The sequence below is a fragment of the Ipomoea nil genome, unplaced genomic scaffold (assembly GCF_001879475.1).
Source record: "Ipomoea nil cultivar Tokyo-kokei standard unplaced genomic scaffold, Asagao_1.1 scaffold0276, whole genome shotgun sequence".
In the NCBI taxonomy this organism is placed as follows: Eukaryota; Viridiplantae; Streptophyta; class Magnoliopsida; order Solanales; family Convolvulaceae; genus Ipomoea; species Ipomoea nil.
In genome coordinates this window covers 2,494,715-2,517,950 of record NW_017616704.1, presented here as the reverse complement: position 1 = coordinate 2,517,950, position 23,236 = coordinate 2,494,715, and the positions used below count along the sequence as shown (strand labels likewise).

At 38.5% G+C, this 23,236-nt stretch overlaps 2 protein-coding genes across 3 annotated transcripts; one reads left to right on the top strand and one right to left on the bottom strand.

Annotated features, from left to right (window-relative positions):
* The first annotated feature begins 1,002 nt into the window (after positions 1-1,002).
* Positions 1,003-2,753, top strand: LOC109156474 (chaperone protein dnaJ 49-like). Of its 2 annotated transcripts, none has more exons than XM_019304334.1 (2): positions 1,003-1,230; positions 1,399-2,753. In XM_019304334.1, the coding sequence occupies exon 2, from the start codon at positions 1,399-1,401 to the stop codon at positions 2,497-2,499; it is 1,101 nt and encodes a 366-aa protein (XP_019159879.1). In that variant the 5' UTR covers positions 1,003-1,230; the 3' UTR covers positions 2,500-2,753. The 2 variants fall into 2 exon arrangements, with proteins under 2 accessions (XP_019159879.1, XP_019159886.1); XM_019304341.1 differs by having other exon boundaries at positions 1,014-1,270.
* A 629-nt stretch (positions 2,754-3,382) lies between these two features.
* LOC109156462 (signal peptidase complex catalytic subunit SEC11A-like) lies at positions 3,383-8,088 on the bottom strand. The gene is made up of 8 exons (XM_019304325.1): positions 7,925-8,088; positions 6,712-6,824; positions 6,462-6,533; positions 5,551-5,586; positions 4,542-4,587; positions 4,180-4,267; positions 3,866-3,923; positions 3,383-3,709 (listed from the first exon to the last, which is right to left on the bottom strand). The coding sequence occupies exons 1-8, from the start codon at positions 8,001-8,003 to the stop codon at positions 3,659-3,661; spliced, it is 543 nt and encodes a 180-aa protein (XP_019159870.1). The 5' UTR covers positions 8,004-8,088; the 3' UTR covers positions 3,383-3,658.
* Positions 8,089-23,236: the final 15,148 nt, after the last annotated feature.

The window sequence follows — 23,236 nt, the reverse complement described above, 5'->3', positions numbered from 1 at the left end:
GCAGTAAATGTGATCACAATTAATGCATTCGTACTTTGCTAATGTCATTTGCAATTGGTGTGGAGATAGCAAATGTTTATATGGGCATCCTCAATAGATAAGTTTTTTAACACAAGTTTGTAGATGCCAAATAAGATAGAGGAGAGAGAAAAATATGTGACAAAAAAAAAGGGAAAATAAAAAAAACAAAGCTGAAAAAAAAATTTCTGACTCGCAAACTTCTTTTTCTCTCTTGGTGAGACCCACAAACTCTGAAAAAACTTGGGTCTTTGCAGGAGCACCCTACTCCTCTCTCCATCTCTCTCTTTTAAGTTGCCATTTTTTCCTAAAAAACTGTGAACAATGCCTTAATGGGGATACTCTTAAAAACATAACATACCTATTGCAATGTTAATTTTCAATTATCGATCAACAATTATTACTCAAATTAATTTTGTGAATTACTCTCCACCCCACTAAACTCTTTTTTATTATTATTCACTTTGATTTTCTTTCATCTTTATTTAATTATTTATGATGATTATGAAGTTCATAAACCCTTGATATTCCACAACTCTCAAATGCACCAAAGGGAGGGAAAATTTTTTCACCTTGATTCTGCTATATTACATATAGAGATGATAATTATAATAATTATAAGTATTAGTTTAATTATCATTACCATAATAATTATTAGGTAATATATATATATATATATATATATATATATATATATATATATATATATATATATATATATATATATATATGTATTTTTTTTTTGAATGCTACTAACTTTATTACATTGTATGATGCTCGATCATGACCTCCCACATAAAAGAGGTCACTACATGTCATCTAAGTATAAGGTGTTTCACTATAAAAATATAATACAATACAATTAGAATACAATTAAAATTAGAAATGATAAAAGATAAATTTACAATAATACTAAGAAAAAAAAGAGAATGAATTTTAATGCTACTAGAATAGGGACTACTAATATGTTAAATCGTGTTTATAACCCAAGGAAAGGAAGGATGAAGTTTGTGATCCAAACAATATCTAAGTCATCGTCCAAACCAAGATACTCTCACTCATCGGTCAATCAACCGACCCGTTTCCTCAATTTGGGGTTTTCTACATAAAAAGCTCCTCCCTCAACTCAGGAGCAAACCCTCCGATTGATCGTCCCAGATTCTCAGAAACCCCAACTGATCGATCCGAGAAAAGGGTCCTCAATTTAGATCTGTAAGCTCAATTTTCCTTTGATTTTCTTTGTGTTATACAGGTATATACAAATGCATATATTGCTCTAGTTTCATGATTCATCTATTTTTTTTAATAGATTTAGGGGGATTTATTTTATTCTTCAACAATATATTGTTTTGTTGAAATTGATCTGTTTGTTTTTGGAAGATGGATGGGAACAAAGATGAAGCCTTAAAGTGCTATAAAATAGCTAAAGATTCAATCCAATCTGGTAATAGAGAAAGGGGTTTAAAATTCTTGAATAAAGCTAAGCGTTTAGACCCAAATCTTGAAATTGATGATCTGCTGTCTAAAGTTGATGATTCACAAGCTGAGAATGAATCTCCTAACATCCCTAACAAGGAGGACTCGTCAAGTTCTGGGAAACCACCGGAAAGTGGGGCCGGGGCCCGCAGAAGGAGTTCAGTAAATAAGGAGGCAGGATCATCCTCTTCCTCAGAGGGTGTGGGTGGTTATACAGAGGAGCAAGTGACAATCGTGAGGGAGATTAAGAGGAAGAAGGATTACTATGAGATTTTGGGATTGGAGAAGAGTTGCAGTGTGGAGGATGTTCGGAAAGCGTATAGAAAGCTGTCTTTGAAGGTTCACCCTGACAAGAACAAGGCTCCGGGGTCAGAAGAGGCCTTTAAGATGGTGTCTAAGGCGTTTCAGTGTTTGAGTGATGAGGAGAACCGGAAAAGATATGATCTTGTTGGTGATGAAGCGCCTGTTTATGAGAGGCGTGCAACTAGACGTCATGCTGGTGGTGGAATGCAAGGGTTTAATGGATTTTATTACGAGGATGTTGATGCTGAGGAAATCTTCAGGAATTTCTTTTTTGGCGGGATGAATCCTGTAGCAACTACCCATTTCAGCTTTGGTCCTGGAGTTGGAGTGCGAGTCGGTGGGCATAATGGGTCTAATGGCTTTGCCAGAACTTTAATTCAATTGTTGCCAGTGATATTGATTCTGTTACTCAACTTTTTGCCTTCATCAGATCCAGTTTATTCATTCTCGAGGTCATACCCATACGACCAACTGTTTACAACACAAAGGGGTGTCAACTATTATGTCAAGCCTGGGAAATTTGAGCAGGATTATCCTCTAAGTAGTCCCAGACGGGCGAAACTTGAAGAAGGGATCGAACATGAATATTTCAACAGCCTTGCTTACAACTGCCGGCTTGAACAGCAACAAGTTCGTTGGGGCTACAGACAAGCAACACCGTATTGTGATACGTTGAGGAAGTTCCAGGATGTCGCGGCTTGATAAGAGAGGCCTTGCTCAACATTCCAGTTTTACCATTGCTATTTCTTTTTCTCTAGAATTATATTACTTCGGCACACGTGTGCAGACCCACCTTATTATGTTTGCTTTATGAAATTTCTAGCCCCACATGATGCTGTTTTATTTTTTCTGTCCTGGTACAAGAGCTTCTGACCAGAAATAGATGAACAACACTTGTCCCTGAAAATGGTTATGCCTTTTTTAAAGAATAAATCATTGATATGTGGTATAGGTCATTTTGTTATCGTGTAGGATCATATTTTTCTTGCATTGTTCATGCTTACATGTTTGATTTACACTTATAATTTGGTTCAAATGCATGGTGGTTTATAGAAATACCTAAAAGGGGACTGACTGGTTGCTACAATGCTACACCCTGAAATTCTACTTGGGGGAAATCATGTGTGCATTCATAACCTTCTCCCATAAGGTTGAATCTCCAACTCCAAAGTCCCTTCACACTCTAGCCATCCCGACCTAACAGAATATGTAATTCAATGGCTCAACAGACAAAGCTAAATGCCCTATTTACAATGAATCTATCTATTTTGAGCATAATTCTCACAATGTCGCTGTCAAATTTGGTATCTTCTCTCAAATAACCAATGAGTTTTATACAACAAAATGCATTCATAACCTATTTCCATTTTTGGGTGGATGACAAGAATCCATAACAATTTATTCTTTGATATTCTTCTCATATATTGTCTAACTGAACTAATGAGCTAAACTCGTTGGCAACATTCATAACCTATTTCCATTTTGGTGGATGGCAACGATCCATGACAATTTGTTCTTTGATATTCATGTGAGAATCATGTACAGTAACAGCTGCAGGCGGGGTACATGCAAATGCTCAAATGCATTTAAAAGAAGAAATCATGAATGAATCCTTCAATTGATTAAACTCATTTGCTATTAGCAAAGTGGACTTTCTTCATCTGAACTTAGAATTATGTCTTAATAAAGGGAAATTATAGAATAAGTAGTACATTTTTAAAATTTAACTATAATTTCCTGGGGCAAGCATTGGGCAGCAAGGTACACATGTTCATACAAGTGAGAAGTGAACGGAAGCTAGAAACAGCTGAGTTAGGTCCTATGTGGTTCCTTTTTGTAGTTCTGATCCTCCATATTTGCCCTAGTCTTTTGATGTGATGACCAATAACCCCAGAGCGCCTATCAAAATATACTGCAACCAAAACAATATCCAATTAACATATTTTGTTGCTCCACACAAATTTGGGATAATGGGAGTGAAGGGGCACTAGTCATAAATGATTAAGAGAAGGGTGGAGTGGGGGGAGGAAGGAAAGAAAACATCCCAGTAGTGCATTCATAATCAGACCTTGATAATAGGCTTCTCAGTCATAATTATTGTCACCCAACCCACATACGGCAAAAATCTGGAGAAAAACAACCAGAAAAATGGGTGTCAGATGGACTATCAACTAGCACAGCTCAACCACCAAAATGGAAAGAAGAAAAACATATATGTTCCTGATTGCTAATTTGCAGATAATGGCAAACAAAACTGAAGTTGAAGTAATTTTTTATTACTCAAGGTCCTCCTCAGATGTGCATTGTTAGAATATAGAAACTACACTGTTAATCAGATATGAAGATTGAAGAATTGAAACTGCACTTCTAGTGTGCACTCACCCTACAGCTCTCCCCATGATGTGCTGACGCTGTAACCAGAGCTGACCGTGGGCATATAGAGCTCTATCATCCCCAAAATTATTGTCTCCTGAAGAATTATAATATCATTTTAAGAAAGTGCAAATGTCACTATTTGAGAACCAAGTAACACTGAAATAAAGTTCACCAACTCCCAAAACAGTGAAAAGACAATTGATGAGAAACATCCCAGAAATCACACAATGAAAATTATGTGATATACCAGGTTTACTTGGAAGTTAAGATTTCAAATGTGTTGGTAGCTAAAAGGTATGGAAATCCAGGAATGAAATCTATCTTGGATATTTCCTGGGCTATCTAAGTAGCACACACAAAAAATGTACCTTTTGTTAGTATTTCAACTTCACCAGTATCTTGGCGCTCATGGACCTAGAAAAATAAAGAAAATTATAGTAATCAGATAAGCCAAGAAGGAAGAAAGTGTATGTTTAAGAGGCTTGTTGTGGCCTACTATCAGATAGTTATGGCAAAAAAAAGCATATGCCCCATTCCCATCCCCTGAAATGAAGAAAATATATTTTTAAAAAGTATGCTACAAGAACAGATGTTCTACCGAGTCATCCACTTGCTTCATTTCTAAACACAGAATTGGTAAAAACCAGTTGCAAATTCTATATAATATACATAATCAGTATGCAGAAGTAGTATTTTGTAGTGTATATTTCATTTAAAAGTTGTTTTTTTCGTGTATAATAATAGTTAATTTGTTGTACACTTTGTTTTGGTGTTAGAGGCAGAACTATATTCCAAATAAAACAGTCCTTTGGTAGTTTATTTGGAAAGACAGAATGCTTGGAAAAGAAACCAAAGTATTTATCATATATAACTAAATTTTAAACTAGCTACCATGTTATGAAAGAATAAAATTTTTGCGTGCTTTGTGTTCAACTCAGGGACAGCCACTCTTTGAATATGCATAACTACATGATATTGTCCTTTCAATTATTACCACACAGCATTTTCACCTCTCTTTTATAAGACACTAGAGCAGAAAATAGTATAAAAAGGATGAGCCGTTAATCAAATAAGCCCAACTAGTGCATCATTGCAAGCTATTCAGAAAGAAACCATTAAAGGTTTATCAACACAAAGATGGAGAGATTCATAAATTAGAACTTTTTTTCTCCAAAAATATTTCCCATTTGTCCATTCACAGACAATATTCCTTCAAGTTTTTCTTGCATTAATGGCCTAATAGATAAAGTCAACCCCTTCCCTCCTAATTATTTCTGCAATGAAAAGTCTGATATATAGAAGTTATCATATTACAAATAAACAGTATAAGGAACTAAAAAGAAATTCTTGAGAAGGGAATATTGGCGAAACGCTTGCCTTTATCACTCTGTGGACTATTGGAATTTCGCGGCCCTATGCACACAAAAAAGTAATGGCAGTCATTTAAAAATGTGGATAGCAAGAAAACTGATGAAAATTTTCAACATCACAAGGTATAACTATAAAGAATAAAATTCATTGACTTGATAGAAAGAACACAAATTTATATCTGAAAAAATATCATGTAGAAACACTAAACAAAACAAGAACAATACCAAAGATTAAAATGCAAGAAAAAAGTATCAACATGGAGGTGATGGCTTAGGATACAGTAGTAGTGGGGAGCTGATTTAAGAAGTACTGGCCATGTTCAATTCAGAAGCCATCCAGGTTTTGAGAATGCAAACATTTGAAGTGAATTCATATTACAACCATAATTGATATGCAAATATAAAGTTCAACTCCTGAACAGTATCAGATGGATGTAACTTGTGAATAATATTCTACATCCAAACCAATAGCATCAGCTAATACCCAAACACAAAGTTCTTAAATCTTAACTTTTTAGCAACAATAGGAAAAAATTAGACTTTTTACTTCTAAGGGATTTCACACTTTCCTCAAAGCTTATGTACATCATTTTGCATTTAGATGAACTGGCACACTCACTCATATTCTACAAAATAACAGTGAGATGATGGGAAGTTTCTTTTTCAAAGTTCCATATTCAAAAGTGCATCAGAGTGGAGAGTACAGGAAAAAAGAAACAAAGAAAACAAAATATCTCTGGAGATGCAAGATGATGTGAAGGGACTCCAAGCAAAATGTTATACAAATCAACCAATAAACAAACTCCTGGAAGGAGTTTCTGTTGTTAAAGTCGAATGTGCACGCAATCTAGGAAATGCCAAAATAAAAAAGTTAGGTTATGAAATATAAACAAAGTACTCTTAATAAGAAGTACTCACATCAATATTAAACACAACTATTTCTCCTGTGCGAATAGGATCTTCAGTCATACGCAAGAACAATATGTCACCCTGTAAGATAGAAATGAATTACTTCTGTAACAACTCATGACAAGAACAACTGGGAGGTCCACATATGTAACTTTTCAAATATAAATGTACCATAACCAATACATATGTGGAAACTAGGGCCGAAGACATTTATAAACTTTCAATGCAAAAAGGCTACCCTAGTGATTTTCTAGCTCACCCTTTTGAAGCCAGGTTCCATACTTCCAGAAAGAACAACCACCACAGGCGATTCACTTCCAGTTATACACATTAACCCTTTCCATATAATCAGTGCCGATGTAACAATCATACCTGAAAGTGATTGTACAGAGAGACCATGAGAATATAATGTTAAACAATCTGAAATCCAGACAAGACAAAATCTTGAATTTTACTCAGAATAGCCTCAGATATCTCCGGAAGAAACAGATAGAGATTATTCATCTGTCAGTACCATCACATATAACCTAATTTGACAGATCTCTGCACATATATGCCTACTATGATACTTGCATCAATGACACTATTTCTGTATGGTTCTTAGTTAAGCATTTCCTCAAACTAATTCCCTTCACAGAATTTCAAATTTCTAGTAATTCATTCCGAGTCTTCTTAAACATTTAAACATAAAAGTGTCCCCTTATACTGGAAAATCTTAAACACTCGCATAACAAACTAATGAAGCCACCATTGGTGGACCAAATAAAAGGAAAAAAAAAAAAAAAAAAAGCTTTCCACTTAACTCAGACACAGAAAGTATCAACATTTCAGTATCTCTATATGATTCCATGAGTAGAAATGCAGATACACAACACAAATGCAACAGATATAAATGCATACAAAAACATATAAAGTTGAATAAAGACATCTGATACTTGATGCCAAAGGCTGAAAACAGTGTTACAAAACTAGTTTCAGCTACACCCAAATGAGAGACATTAGTGTCACATTTTCTTACGAATCCACCCCATCTTTTCAGTAACTCAAGGAATCAGGTTTATTAGGAGTTACAACTGTGAACTGTAAGTTTATCCGCTCTCTAGTACTCATAGCGCGCTTAAATTGGCTTCATGAGAGGCATCAGAATATCAGATAGAGAAATGGAAAATCAACAGTGCTATAAAACATTTCGAGATTCGATCAAATTTATTTGACAAAAATATGCAATTAAAAATAACGCCTAAGAAATTAAGAATGACGCATCCGAAAAACAGTGCCCAATTGAACAAACAGAGTCGAGTTGAGACAAAATGAATTTTACAATTGAATCAATCCACAGTTCCGGTACTAAATATCAAGAAACCTGCGCAGATATATATGAATCTATTTACACACAAATGTAGAGAGAGAGAGAGAGAGAGAGAGAGAGAGAGAGAGAGAGAGAGAGAGAGAGAGAGAGAGAGGAGATGGACCGAGAGTAACAGCTTGAGTGATGACTTGTCTGAACTGTATAGACTTGATGGAATCGATTTGGTCTCCGATCCACCCCATTTCTCGTCGCCTGAATTGTTGATTGGGAAAAAGAGAAACGCAGTGAAAGAGACGACGATGACTGTTCGGGGCAAAGACTCGGAGTGTATATGTTATATGTAGCCGCTCAAAGATTTGACACAAACATATGACGTGGCGCGTCTCTATTTGTTTATAGGAAATTATAGGGGCATAGGGCATTCGTGAAACTGAAATACTATTGCCATGTTATTTGCATTGATAAAAGTAGTAAATTATCCGTGTTAAAAGTATACGTTTATTTGATTACTAGTTTTACACAATTGTGCGAATGAGTTAATACACAATATTTATAATTAAATAAATATTTAAAAATATATAAATGCAAGATTATATGTACATTTATAATATATTTGATTACAAGTTTTACACGATTGTGCAAATGTGTTAATGTCCAATGTTTAATTAAATAAATATTTGAAAGTATATGAATGTAAGATTATATATGAGAAGTTCATACATAAGTAATTTATGCCGAATTTGTTTATTTAAATATGTAACTCATAGATATAAATACAATTAGTATAGTTTTTTAAATAGTAACCAAGTATTTTTGTTGTAAAGGGTTCTAATAAATTTAATGAATACACAAGATCAATGAATGAATCAATGGTACCAGTACTTTAAGTGATTTGCTCAGTGTTCATTTAGTTCAACCATTATTGTTGAATAAATTATTATGGATAAAGAAATTCCTAATTTAAGGAATTTAGATGTAGTAAAAATTTAAATTTTTTAATTATAATGTAACCCAAAGATATTGGACGATTGGTAAATATGATGTAACCCAAAAATCAAAATGCTAAAGAAAGTGTTTGGTTATTCAACAGTTTGAAGCAACAATTTGTTCCAAAACAAAAGAGAGCCGAACGTTCGGCTCCCTATATGTTCTATTTTTTTTTTTAAATTTTATTTCTTTTATTAAATTATTTTTTTATTTTTTTAAAAACAATTATAATAATAATAATAATTACTATTATTATTATTATTATTATTATTATTATTATTATTATTATTATTATTATTATTATTATTATTATTATTATTATTATTATTATACCCTTGGGTCATTTTACATGTTAATCTAAACACCTAATCTTTTTAAATATCTTTTTTTATCAACCGTTGATATAATTTGCTGGTCAAATTCGCTAATATAATCCGCTAACGCTAACCGCTAACTGCTGATTACCAAACAAGGACATTGCGAGATAGTTTCCCATTTCAATTTGTTGTGTGATTTGAATACTCTCTTTGTTAACACATCCCTCAAGTAGTTAATATGATTGACTTAATTATATTTTTAAATTTTTTTTCATGATATTAATAAAATACTTGGTAAATAAATATATAGCATTATTTTGTATTATAACTTTGATATTTAACTAAAAAATAGTGCACAAAAAAGATAATAGACAATGTATTGAATATAATCAATTGATGAATTTGAATGTAAAGAACTTTTACATTGGAGAAAAATAAAGACAATATAACTAATTAAATTATTTCTCTTAATTAATTTATGAATAATGAATAATTTTTTTTGAATAAAGACATTGTAGGGACAATGTAGGGAATATAATCAATTGATGAATTTGAATGTAAAGAATTTTTATATTGGAGAAAAATAAAGACAATATAACTAATGAAATTATTTATCTTATTTAATTTATTGATAATGAATAATTTTTTTTTTTGAATAAAGGTATTGTAGACACATAATTCTAAATTAAAGAAATGCATATTTATTATTTTTTGTTTTAGCTACTAAATTATTATTTAATTTAATAAGAGTAAAATAGAGTACTAATTATGCCACTTTGATTGAGATGAGGTTCGAACCTAAGATCATTCTTATTGAAATCAATGAGTAAGTTAACAGTGAACTAACAGAAATTAACGGAGAAGATAATATTTAACGGGAAAGTTAACGAATAATTGTATAATTAAGGATAAATTAGAAAATCTCAAGAAAAAAATAAAATCGGATCAATATGAGCCATTCATTTTATTAAAAAATTTGACCGTCATTTTCTACCCATTATAGGCCTAACTCTTTTTGGCTCTTATTAGTACAGTATAGATAAGATTAGTATAAAAGTATAACTCAATTAATTAAATAATATATGATCGATTGTCTCATATTATTTTTTTTTTTTTTTTTTTTGAGAGAGAAGGGAGATGATATATTAACAACCAAAGACGAGATACAGGTGGGTGGCGTAGAAAACCACGAACCAATGGCAGACATAGAATCAGAAGTCCGCGCTAGAACATGAGCTAAATGATTCGCTGACCTGTTGACATGGCGAACTGAAACGTTCCCAATGTCACTAGCAATCTTATGACATTGCTTTACTACCAAACCAACATATGAAAGATCCAAACGACAAGAGTTAAAAGCTGAACAAAAATTCAAACAGTCTGATTCAAGAATAATGTTATTGAAACTATGTATCTTCATCCAAGTGAGCGCCTCCTTAACCGCCATAGTTTCCGCCATATACGGATCATCAGCGCAGTGCAGTCTTCCAATGCATGCTGCCACGAACTTGCTATCGGAATTGCGTACAACAACACCATAACCAGCACCGGAACCAAACAAAGTTGCATCCACATTACATTTAATGAAACCCGGCTGCGGGGGAGTCCAGTTGTTGGAGGAGTCCATTACATTTCATACGAACCACATAGCTGCCGCAATTTTGACCATCTCAGCAGGTCGGAGAGTGCACAGAAGGATGTTTAATAAGCCTAGCAGATTCACATTACTTTGATTTGCATGAGCTCCCCACAACTCTCTAGAGAAAACGCATTTGCAAAAAAGGTGGTTGATGGTCTCATAATCACATTCACAAAGCAGGCATCCACCTCCCACCCATACATGCTTACTCCTAAGCGCTTCTCGAACTGGTAAAACGCCCCTCACACACCTCCATAAGAAATTTCGAACCCTGGGAGGGGTAGGAAGCTTCCACAACTTACTCCATTCCACAAACTCAAGTGTCGGTTCAGCATCATGGTGTCCTCTCATCAGATAACGATAACCATGACGTACAGCGTATTTACCATGCAAGTCGCCTCTCTAGTACCATTCATCGCTGTAGTCCGGTGAAATGGGAGTTGCCAGGATCTTGGGTATATCTGCAGCTGCAAAAAGATCATCAATAATCTCTGTATCCCATGTCCCTGATTCGTTCATAAGTCCTGCCACCGGAGCATCCCTCAAAGCATCTATCACAGGAGTTGTTAGGGATGGGTTAACTCTGTCAGATAACCACGATACCTCCCAGATTTTTGTGTTTTTCCCATCGCCAATCCTCTTCGCTAAACCACCCTGCAAAATAGGCTTGCTTGCTAAAATGGATTTCCAAATGTAACTTGGGTTGCTGCCAAGATTTGCTCCAAGGAAATCAGTTGTAGGATAATATTTGGCCTTCATCACTTTACTCACCAAGGTATTCAGACAAGATATTAGGCGCCATCCCTGTTTAGCAAGGAGTGATAGATTAAACTCATGGAGTTTTTTAAAGCCCATCCCGCCAGAGTTCTTCGGCCGACATAGCCTCGACCAACTAGTCCAAGAGATCCCTCTATTTGCCGAACCATTCTCCCACCAAAACCGATTCATGAATCTCTCCAAACTGTCACAGATTGTAGTAGGTAGGAGATACACAGACATAGCGAAAATAGGGAGGGCTTGAGCAACACTTTTTAAAAGGATTTCCTTCCCCGCTCTCGAAATGAATTTTGTTCGCCAAGAACTCACGCGATCTTTTAATTTCTGCTCAATAAACCGGAAGGTGGCTACCTTGTTTCTCCCCAGGAAGGATGGAAGGCCTAGATATTTGCCCAAATCTTCTGTCAAGCGCACACCTAGGAACCCAGCAATATACTCACGCATTTCATTTGATGTGCTCACACTGCACATTGAATTGGACTTATCAAAATTGATTCTTTGTCCCGAAGCAGCGCAATATAAGTCCAAAGCATCCTTGATTATCTGTGATTCGTGGGGACTAGCTTTAAAAAATAGGAGGCAATCATCAGCAAGCATTAAGTGAGATATTCAGACAGACAAGCATCCTTGGTTGAAGCAAAAGAAATAGAGTTGGAATATATTGAGACAGACAAGCAACTGGCTGACATACTGACAAAGCCTTTAAATGCAAATCGATTTGAGTTTCTCAGGTCAGCGCTGGAGATCTGTTGGATAGATTGTTAAGGCAGAAGGGTGCGTCAGAAGAAGAGTTTTGAATCTCACAGCTCCGAATCAAATTTCAAGATTTGATTTTCAAAAATCACCTTCTTCTCATCTATTAAGTACGCCCTTACCCTACTTAGCCACTATATAAAAAGGGGGATCCTTGTCTTGTTTAGGACATCTATTATCTGGTCTTAATACTACACATTCCTTGTAATTCTCTTATAAATACTATCAATACGAAAGTTGTCCCCGCGACACATATTCATTGCATTTTCCTATTTATTATTCATCGGGTTTAGCAATTCTGGTCCACCCCGGGTAATTAAATCCATCATTGGTGCTCTTATTGAGAGTTGACGTACAAGCTCGAGCGTGCTCCATTTTCTACTAGTTATGACATGGTCGAGGTCCAACTCTCGCGACTTCCGTAACACCCGTGCGTCCCCTAGGGTGGCCTCAACGGGACCACCAGTCAGCGACGAACCCTTTCTTTGAGGTCGGCGGGTGACCTTAGAGATCACCTCACCAACCACCGCAATGGTGCGTTGGCCCCCCGTCCTCCTCCAAATCTCACTCTTTTCTAGGAGGGGGCGGTCGCCCTTTAGCAGGCCTCAGTGACACTGGCTCGCCTCGTGGAGGGGCTCCAAGGAGGTACGCAGGTCGGCCCGGAGGCCACCCAAATGATGCCGACTGCGCGCCCGCCTCCCTCGAGAGGGCGCAATAGCTAGACCTGGCAATTCGTGTATACGGGTCTGTTAACGGGTCGATGATGTTATCACATCTGTGCATGTTTTTATAGCTTTTCTGATTCATTTTAGAAACAAAGTTATTGAATCATGTCCATTTATTACTTGTTTTCCTTGCTTTCTCGTTAGATTATGTTTTTACACTTGTTTTGAATGCCTTACGGTGTTCGGTAGTGTTTTTCTTCACCATTACAGGGTGAGCGTGAGAGCAAGGGAAGAATTTCAAGCACGAAATGATCAAAAGAGGAAGAAGTCGAAGCATCAGCAATTCGACGCGTCGAGCCCATGCCTCGACGCGTCGAAAAATTCCAGTAGCTTCAAACATCGCACATTTTGGAGGCTCGACGCGTCGAGCATGATCTCGACGCGTCGAGATCACGGAGAGACGTTAATTTGAAAGACTCCTAAATTGATGCCATCAGGTTTCTACTATAAAAAGATCATCTTCTATCAACCCTAGGGTCTTCTTCTTCTGCGATTTCAGTGTTTTGAAGGCAATCAAGAGCAAAGCACAAAGAGGACCAACTTGAAGATTTACAACTAGCTTTGGAATAGAGAACTAGCTAGAAAGATTCGGGAGAACTCTTTCACTCTTACTCTTATTCTCATGTTATTTGTTTATCTTTAAGCATTGAATTTACTGTTATTATGGCCATGAGCGGCTAAATTCCTTAGGGATTTTTGGGTGAATTTGTTTATGAACCTATGTGCCTTGTTCGTTAATTTCTTAATATATTTATGTTTGGTTTTTATGATTTGTGTTGCAATCTTGTCTTAACCTGTTGTTGTTGGTAATTAAAGGCCTAAATTACTAGCTTCATAGTCATATTTGTGTCACCAATGGGAATTGGGGCATAAATTAGGGCACACACGATTGCACCTAATAGTTAGACCTTGGGAAAGGGGAATTTATTAGGGGAAGTTAATTCTAGATTGTTGCTCATCGGGAGATGGTAGTAATTAGGAATAATTGAATGCTGATCTTCGATCTTATCGGGTGTTTAAGCCACGGGAGTGGAAATTCACTAGGAATAGAGATTACGGGAGTAATTCGATTCCACTTTGCATTCCCACACAGATCTTAATTCCAAACCAAATATTACAAACGTTAATTGGCACTAGGTGATTAAACATTGTGATCCCAAGAATCCCATTTTGCTCTATTGCTTACGAAACCTTAATATTTGTTTTATTTCTTGCTCGTTATTTTATGCAACCAATCAACCATCAAGTTTCGATCAAACTAGCTCTTATAAGTAAGCGAGTAATTAGTGATTAGTACCCCATCTCCCTGTGGTTCGACAACCCGAATACTCCGGGTATTATTTGTTTGCAAATATACTACGCATCAAATTGGCGCCGTTGCCGGGGAGGTGGCGCTACGTACTAATATTAGTGAAAGTTTTATTTTCGGAGTCTAGTTTTTTTTTTTTTTTTTTTTTTTTAATTTTCTTTTCTTTTATTTTAATTCATTTTTATTTTCGCTAATCGATAACGAGTTTCTTGTGTTGAGCTGTGTTTCTGTTATCAGCGGACTTGGTGTTATATGCGAACTCGCTCTTCAGGGAACGAAGGATTAGAACCTTTTAACCCAGAGATCGAAAAGCGAGCCAAGTTCTTAAGAAAACAGGTTAGGATGGCGAACAATGGAAATCAGAACAATCCGGCTCTTGGTGGAGAGGGAGTCAATCAACCACTACGCATTGGGAGGCCCATTTCAGATTACGTTGCTCCAGATGCAGCAGGACATGCAAGTATCAATGTGCCAGGGGTTGATGCCAATAATTTTGAAATAAAACTGGCTATAATTCAGATGGCTGCTTCGGATCCTTTTGGTGGGTCACCAACAGAAGACCCTAATGCTCACATTGCAAAATTTCTGAAGATTTGCAGCACTTTCAAAATTAATGGAGTCCCGGGAGATGCTATCAAGCTTCGCCTCTTTCCATTCACTGTAAGGGATAAAGCTAACAGTTGGCTTGCCTCTTATCCGGCGAACTATTTTGAAACTTGGGACCAGTTGCACAGAGAGTTCCTTAAGAGATTTTTTCCCATATCTAAGACTCAGAAAATGAGGAGATCTATTCAGAATTTCAGACAGTTAACTGGTGAGTCTTTGGCAGAGTCATGGGAGAGATTCAAAGAGATGAGGATACAATGTCCTCATCACGGTATTCAGAATTGGGATTTAATGATGGCTTTCTATGAGGGACTACTGGACAATTCAAAAATCCTAGTCGATGCTTCATCGGGAGGATCATTTACAATCCTAGAGCCAGATCAAGCTGAGGAATTGTTGGAAAAGGTTGCGATGAATGGGACGACTTGGTATTCAGAGAGATCTCCCCAGAAGTTGATAGGAGGCGTGACTGAAGTTGATCAGATATCCGCTCTATCGGCTAAGTTTGACAATGTAGCCACTTTAGTTCAACAGTTGGCTCAGATTACTATCAAGAATCAAGCTTCGGGTAATGTTTCTAAAGCTTCTACTCCTCCAAGACCTGTAATGATGTGTGAGTTGTGTGGAGGAGAGCACAATTCAGAGGAGTGTCTCAGTGTTGATTCTCAAGCTACAATGGAACAAGTTGATGTGGTAGGGTATGGTAGTATACAACCGGCATTCCAACAACGAGGAACCTACAATCCGAATACATCAAGGAATCATCCTGGTTTCTCTTGGGGTAATCCAGCTGGGGCGGCTAATCCCCAGTACTTAAATAGTAGAAGTCAACCACCAGGATTTCAGGGGCAGCAAAATTTTAGAGGAAATCATCCACCACAATTCAGGCAGAACCAAGGATATCAAATTCCAGTAAATCAGTCCAAGCCTAATGTGGAAACACCGGTCCCGTCGAATATGGAATTATTGTTGGAAAAATTGGTTAAAGGTCAGTTAGAGATTACAGAAAGGTTGGATCGGATGGATACTCGCCAAAATATGGTTGAAAATCAGCTAGCAAATCAACCATCTATATCAAGTACTAAAGTCACAGGTAAGTTGCCAGCTATGCCCGAACAACCAAGAGAACACATGAACGCCGTCACCACTAGGAGTGGGAAGCAATTATTGGACCCACCGTATCCTAATGGGGAACAAGTTGTCAGGAAGAATCTAGAAGGTGAAAATGAGAAAGTGAATGAGGGTGTTATTGCTCAAGATAAGGAAGATGAGATACAAGAAATTGAACCCGTAAAGAAGCATACACCACCTCTACCCTTCCCACAAAAATTCCAGAAATCTAGGGAAGATGAAAGAAGAGCAAACTTCTACAGTTTGATCAAGCAATTGGATATCACCATTCCTTTTATTGATGCAGTGACCGAGATTCCCTCGTATGCTAAGTTTTTGAAAGAGATTTTATCCAACAAGAGGAGAGCTGAGAATCGTGAGACAGTAGCAGTAAGTGAAGAATGTAGTGCTTTAATTCAAAACAAGCTTCCTCCAAAACTTAGGGATAATATATATGTATACGCATGACATATATGTATGCTAATGACCAATGCATGAGTATGGTTCATCATCTTGTAATTTTTATTTCTTTCCTTTTAATATATACGCATGCGCATGAGTTTTCATAGCGTACATAATTAATATATATGTCGCGCGCATGTCACCTTTCGCACCATGTGCATGGCGAGTAGATTTCATTTCCACTAACAAGCATGGTCCTCCTGTATTGCAGCAAACCATGAATTTCCAGGATCATATGCACCCTAATGGTCAGAAAAGTCTCATACTAACGAATAGCAGGGATACTCATAAAGTTACACTGATTGTGGATCCACCTGTAGTGTCACAACACTTGCCAGCATTGACGACATCGTACCGCGAAAGCGATTGGACCCCTGAATATGACCTCTCTCCATCTAAAGTTTGGACCCTGCAACCTGGTCTACGTCATGAACCCTTCACATGCACATTCCCGACATTAGGAAAACGCATACTTGACGGAGTGGTTTTTTGGAGTAGCCACTTGAATTTCGATGGTGAATTTTACTTCACGAAGGGCTACTGGGAATGGGCTGAAGACATACTCAGCCACTTTGGCAAGCTGCTTAGGAAGGGGTCCATATATGACGCCGTGTATGCATCACTATTCACATACGATTGCAACATCAACATCATCCAGGCCTTTTGCGAAGCCTGGTGCCCACTAACCAATACATTGGTTACATCACAAGGCGAGCTGACCATCACACTCCGGGACTTGCACATGCTTGGAGGACTACCCTTACTTGGAGAGGCATACGATGAATGCATTCCCCCTGCTTCGGATCTAAACAAGATTCACATCAATGCTAACTCCTTACCTAATAAGTGTTGTTCATACTTATTTGCTGCTTTCCACCACCTTAGCAAACAAGAAGCTGACTCCCCTCATGTTTATGCCTCTCAATGGATCGCATTCTGGTGTCGAAAGCAACAAAGATACGAAGCTCCCCCCACTCGTAAAGAAGCGAAGGGTAGAAGATCCCGTCCAAAGGCTACGTATAACCCAAATGGGATTCTTGACACTTCCAAAGGTTGGTCAAGTGCAAGTGACGTGCCCTTTGAGACACTCGGCATCCCAAGAATTCAAGAAGGGGAAGTTTACTTGGCAGCATTCCTGGCGTGTTGGCTTTGCGTATTTGTGCTCCCAAGCACGCCATTAAATGTGATTCGCCCGGAGACCTTTAGGACGGCTTCTGTCATGGCTCGAGGACATCGGATTTGTCTTGCGGTTCCTGTCCTTGCTAGCATTTATCATGGCCTCAACTTGATCTCACGGGTCATTTACCCTGGTTTTATTAAGTCTACTGTCCCCTATCACTACTTGTATGGGTGGCTTTCAGCATATTTCAACACCCACTTTGAGGCTCCCCGTCTTATGTCTTCACACCCAAAGATGGTTTCTTTTTCGGGAGAGGGTGGTGCAAAGTTTTATAACGGAGTTGACGCTCGTAAAAAGATTTTCAAAGGAGATTATATCAATTGGCTTTACACATCCCGCAAGAATGACAGGGGTTACATATTTCATGATACTGGCAAAGGGAATGACGAAGACTTAGAGTACTTTTTGTGCCTCCGACCTTGCAAGCTCATATTGCGCCAAGGGCAACAATGCATAGCTGAACCTTACACGCCCCACCGATTTAGTAGGCAATTTGGGTTTTATTAAGCTCATGCCCCTGGTTACCTTGAACCAAATAAACGTCGCATCTCGCTTGATGATGGATTAAGACAGTGGCTTCAGTATGCTCATTCTGGGTCCCAATCAAAGGCGACCTTTCCAGCGAACCCAGTGGCTCCCAAGAAACATCATTCTAGCAAATACAAAACTTGGCTTCGGCAAGTGAATGCCAACTTACTTGAAGATAACATTAAAAAGTTAATCACTTTTGGAGACCCATTCACACCTAAAGGAGGAGACAGAGAATCTAATGCCCCAAAGAAAGACAAAGAGGGCGAGCTATCTTCGGACCATAAGAGAAGAATGGCGACAAGAGACCTTTCTAAGAAGAATTCGGATGAGAATACCCCCAGCCACGTGGGTCGGCATTGGAAACGACCTAAACAAGATTCGTCAAAAGAGGTCATAGTCATTTTTTCACAAATCACCCTTCTTTCAAACGTTTTCTAAATGTTTTCTTATCCTTTGAACAGGTTATTGTCGAACAGCATACGAGCAATGACGCACACTCCTCAAACCAACCTCCATTCACATGCGACGAAGAAAACAATGAGGAATCACACTCTACTAAACCACCAAACCCTTTGGAGATAGTTCAAGAAAATAGTTCTCTTATCACGCCTCCGAGAGCGACACCCCAAGCTTCTATTTTCGAATGTACAGATTACTTCATTTCATCATATAAGACATTTGTTGCTAGCTTTTGGAGATCAATTCGCGAAACATTGATCGCGACCCCGATCGATGAAATTTCCTCCTTTAAAGAAAGTACTGAAAGGAACATTCAACTGATAAAGAAGGATGGAATAGATCTATCAGCTTTAGAGCAAAGAGTGACTGACTTCTTTAAGAAGGCCCAAGACTATGACAAGTTTCGTTTGGAAGCAACTTCACACAAAATCCAGGATACTATGTTATCCTCTGCACAAGATGCGCTTACGAAGGCTCAAGATGAATACTCCAAATCTCACGACTTACTACTTGACCATCAAAGGGATTTAGCTGACTCCAACGGGCAACAAGACGAACTTGAGATCACGATAAAGGAAGCTAGGAAACTGCTAAAAATATCTAAGGAAAAGCTCAAAGAAGTCCATGCCCAACAACAACAATTTGAAGCTCTTATTACTGAGGCCCAAGAACAACTTGATACTGCACAAGCTGCTGTCTCAGATGCTGAAAAAGAAGTTTCGCGTATCCAAGACGACGCCACACTTACAAACGATGCTGAGAAGAGGTTGGACGCGGCTAGGAAGGAAATGGAAGCACTCAAGGAAGACCTCATGAATTTCAATTTTCTCTAGCTTCAAACTTTTATCATTATTTCGCTTTAGTTGGCTTTTTCCATTATAGATTCGAATTTGTATTATTGATTCGCTTTAGTTTGTTCCCTTATTAAATTGTCAAAGCATACTACTCTTGCATTTAATACAAGAATATTTTCCATTGTCATTGAACATGAAAGGGAACAACCGCCCATGAATCCTCCTAACAAGATATAAATGTAATTTGAACACAGGAAATTCTGGACAGATTCGTGCCTTCACTTCCCCTCAAAATTTAACCCTTCAAAATTTATATTCACGCTTTGATGTCTTCATAAAACTTGTAGCTTTGTAAGTTAGCTTTCCAACGACGCGTATATCGCCTCGATCGGAGCAATATAGGCCGAGATATGGCCAAACTACTAAACAGTGGCTAGCTGTTGCGGGAATGCATGCCGCAACAATTCTCTTCAACTCCACGACTTGCAATACTTGATACGCTTCTTCTTCTTCTTCTTTCCATGCCAATACTTAATGTATGCTTAACTTGAATGATGATAGAATCACTATTTTAGACACGAATAAGATTTTTCTTTTGTTATGACTGAACTCAGACAATAAAATTTCTAAGCTGCCTACGTACTCCCATGAAGGAGATCAAGTCAAACGTAGTTCAAATAACTTTTTGAATTGTTGGTGCCGTACGCAGTTTAAACTCTTGCGGGCCAGGAGCTCACCGTGCGCAGTTTAAACTCATGCGGGTCAGGAGTGACTATGAATTATTGGGCCCACTCATAGACAAGCGAGATGTCTAGCAGTTTAACCACGTGCAACATTTTGGTGGACTTTCCTTTTATCAAAGTGCCAAGGCCATGTGATCACCCTCCGACTGTTGTGGTGCCTTCACATCTTGACCGTCTTGATATCTTGCATAATTTGATCCCATACTTTCTTCATCTTCTTCTTGATTAGAAGTGTGCACGATAGTCTTTGGTTGAACCTTTAAAACTTCGCCGCGTGAAATATTGACAGCGACTTCTCGTCTCATACGAGAAGGGATTGACTCTTGATTTCCTTTGATAATTCTTCCCTTGGAGGGGATTTGGTATGCTTCTTAATGATTGGGACAGGTCCGAGTCTCTCATGCACAGACTTTCTCTTGGCTTCCTTAGGACTTGACCCTAGCCTGTCAAAGACTGATTGGCGTGACTTCACTTGTCCGATCCTATCAAAAACAGATTGTTTCTTGTCTTGACTTTGCTCCTCGATTGTAATGTGATTACTTGCAGCTCGATTTATGAATATCTTCACGGGTTTTGGTGGAACATACCCTAACCCTTTGCGCGAATAAACACTTTGTTGGTTTGAAATCCCTTTGCCACCTGCTTGCAGGACGAGCTTTTCTAACCTTTGCGGCTCCTTAGGATCATAACCGGACTTGGCTAGGAGTTTATAAGCATTTGGGTCAAATCCCTCCATGCGTTGCGTGGGCAATACTTGATTTGTTTCATCTCTATGTGCCTTAAGCGTGTCAATCCTTGTAAGAGGAAAGACAAGTTCCTTGCTTGGTTGATGTTCCTCAACAACTTGTTTCCCTTTCCACTTTGGCTCAAGAGATGCATTGGCTCCGCTTTCGTCAATCTCTTCCACTACAATTTGCTTTCTCATATAAAATTTCGCATCAGCGAAATAGGACTCGGCTTCGGTGAACGGGCTCTCATCGGCTACCACTTTTTCCACTACTCCATTCTTCTCATACATAAAGCATTGGTGCCATGAAGATGGAACGACCCCATTCTCATGTATCCATGGTTATCCTAGTAGCAAGCTATAAGATGTCCTTGCATCTATAACATAACACAGTGTGCTTGAACTTAATTTCCCGACTGTTAAATCAAGTCGAATGATACCCAATGCTTTTTGCCCCCCTTGATTAAATCCTTGGATCATTAGGCGGCTTTGGGTAAGATCATCTATAGAAATACCAAGGTCTTTCAAAGCCCGCAACGACAAGATATTGACGGCTGACCCTTGATCAATTAGAATCCTTTTAAGTTTCTTCTCGCATGCATAGCCCTCGACAAACAACGGGCGATTATGAGGTGTACCACCAAGCATCAAATCTTCATCGCTAAATGTGATCTCAGCCGAATAAGAGGTGGCCTTATACATTTGGACTCCCTCGCTTCCATTTTCCACATGGGACGAGCATTCTCCCGTTTCAACTACCGTATCATTAGTGTTCATACATGAGGTAGACACGTCTACCTTCTCCTTCATCTCCATCTTGTAGATATGACCTTTGGACGTACCCTTCTCAACCCATTCCTTTGTTACTTGTCTTGGTGATCTCACCACATTCTTATGCTTCTTACGGGTAATAGTTACCCAACCACTCCTAGAGGTATCAACAACTTGTTGCGACTTTGCTTGAGCAGCAGTTTTAACGACGAATGGGAGTGGACGCTTTTGTTCTACTCCTCTCCTTTTCTCAGGGCCCTCCTCAAGAAGTGGGGCAAACCTTCCAAGTGATATTGTAATTTGATTTGTACTTACAGTAGCATCGGCCAGTTCAATCTTTCCACTGCGTGCTAACGCCATGACTCTATCCTTGAAAACAAAGCACTTTTCAATAGGATGACTAATGAGGCGATGGTACTTGCAATAATTTGGGTCTTCAACTTTAGAAGCTTCCTCGGGACGCTTCATTTCTGGAAGCTCAATCAGCTTGAGCTTAAGCAACTCATCAAACATAGGGGAGACATCCGACTCTAGAAACGAATATTGCTTTTCTTGCCTCTCCTCTATAGTCATTATCCTGTTTCCACTAGGTGGGCCATAAAATGGTCTTGGCTTTGGGGTTTCAGATGCCTTAGTGAAAACCTTAATAGCCCTGGCTTTGACATTCATCGTTTCTTTTTCTTGCTTTGGAAAGGGTTTGCCCCCTTTCTTAAAATCTTGCTTTGCATTATCCTTAGAAGAGCTTGGCATGTTGAACGCGCTCAATCCACCACCAGCTGCAATATTTAGTTCCATGTCATGAGCTCGGCTAGACAGTTCCACGAACGTTTTAGGCTTGATCCCTTGCAGGATGTAAGACAGCTCAAATCGCATTCCTTGAATACACATGTCAATAGCAGCACGTTGCGATATCCTCTCTTGACAATTTAAGTACGCATTTCTCCACCTTTCGATGTATTCAACGGAAGGCTCTCCTTTCCATTGGTGGGTAGTTGTGAGCTCCAAAAAACTGACAGTTCTTGTTGTGCTGTAGAAACGATCCAGAAATTCACGCTCCATGTCGTGCTAACTATCGATACAGCTTGGCTCAAGATCAGTGTACCAGTCAAAAGCCGTTCCTTTCAATGAGCGAACAAATTGCTTCACTAGGTAGTCCCCATATGTCCCAGCTTCATTGCAAGTTTCCACGAAATGGGCTACGTGTTGTCGAGGATTCCCCTTCCCATCAAACTGCTGGAATTTAGGTGGTTGATACCCAGGCGGCATCCTTAGCTCCTCGATCCTTTGAGTGTAAGGCTTGGCATATGTATAAGAGCGCTGTCCCACCTCGAGCTTCTCTTTGATAGCTCCCATGATGTAGTCATTTAGTTGCTCCATAGGAATTGAGCCCCCGGAAATTGGAACGCTCCTCTCAACAGGTGGTGGGCGGAATGCTGCTTCTTCCATCCCTGTAACGAGCCTATCGCCATGGGGTGGTAACTCCACATCAATCTCTTCCATTTGAGTTTGGGGCTGCTTCCCAGAAGCTCGACTTGTTTCGCCGTTCCTCATGCTCTCCACCTTTTCAGCTAGGTCATTTATCCTC

What these genes read in the sequence shown, in the direction of transcription:
- LOC109156474 (XM_019304334.1), top strand. Translation starts at nt 1,399, where the DNA reads ATGGATGGGAACAAAGATGAAGCCTTAAAGTGCTATAAAATAGCTAAA.
- LOC109156462 (XM_019304325.1), bottom strand. Translation starts at nt 8,003, where the DNA reads ATGGGGTGGATCGGAGACCAAATCGATTCCATCAAGTCTATACAGTTC. An exon ending in AGTTGAAATACTAACAAAAG is followed by an intron (nt 4,268 to 4,541) that starts GTACATTTTTTG and finishes ATAATTCTTCAG; the next exon opens with GAGACAATAATTTTGGGGAT. An exon ending in ATCATGGGGAGAGCTGTAGG is followed by an intron (nt 3,924 to 4,179) that starts GTGAGTGCACAC and finishes GTTTTTCTCCAG; the next exon opens with ATTTTTGCCGTATGTGGGTT.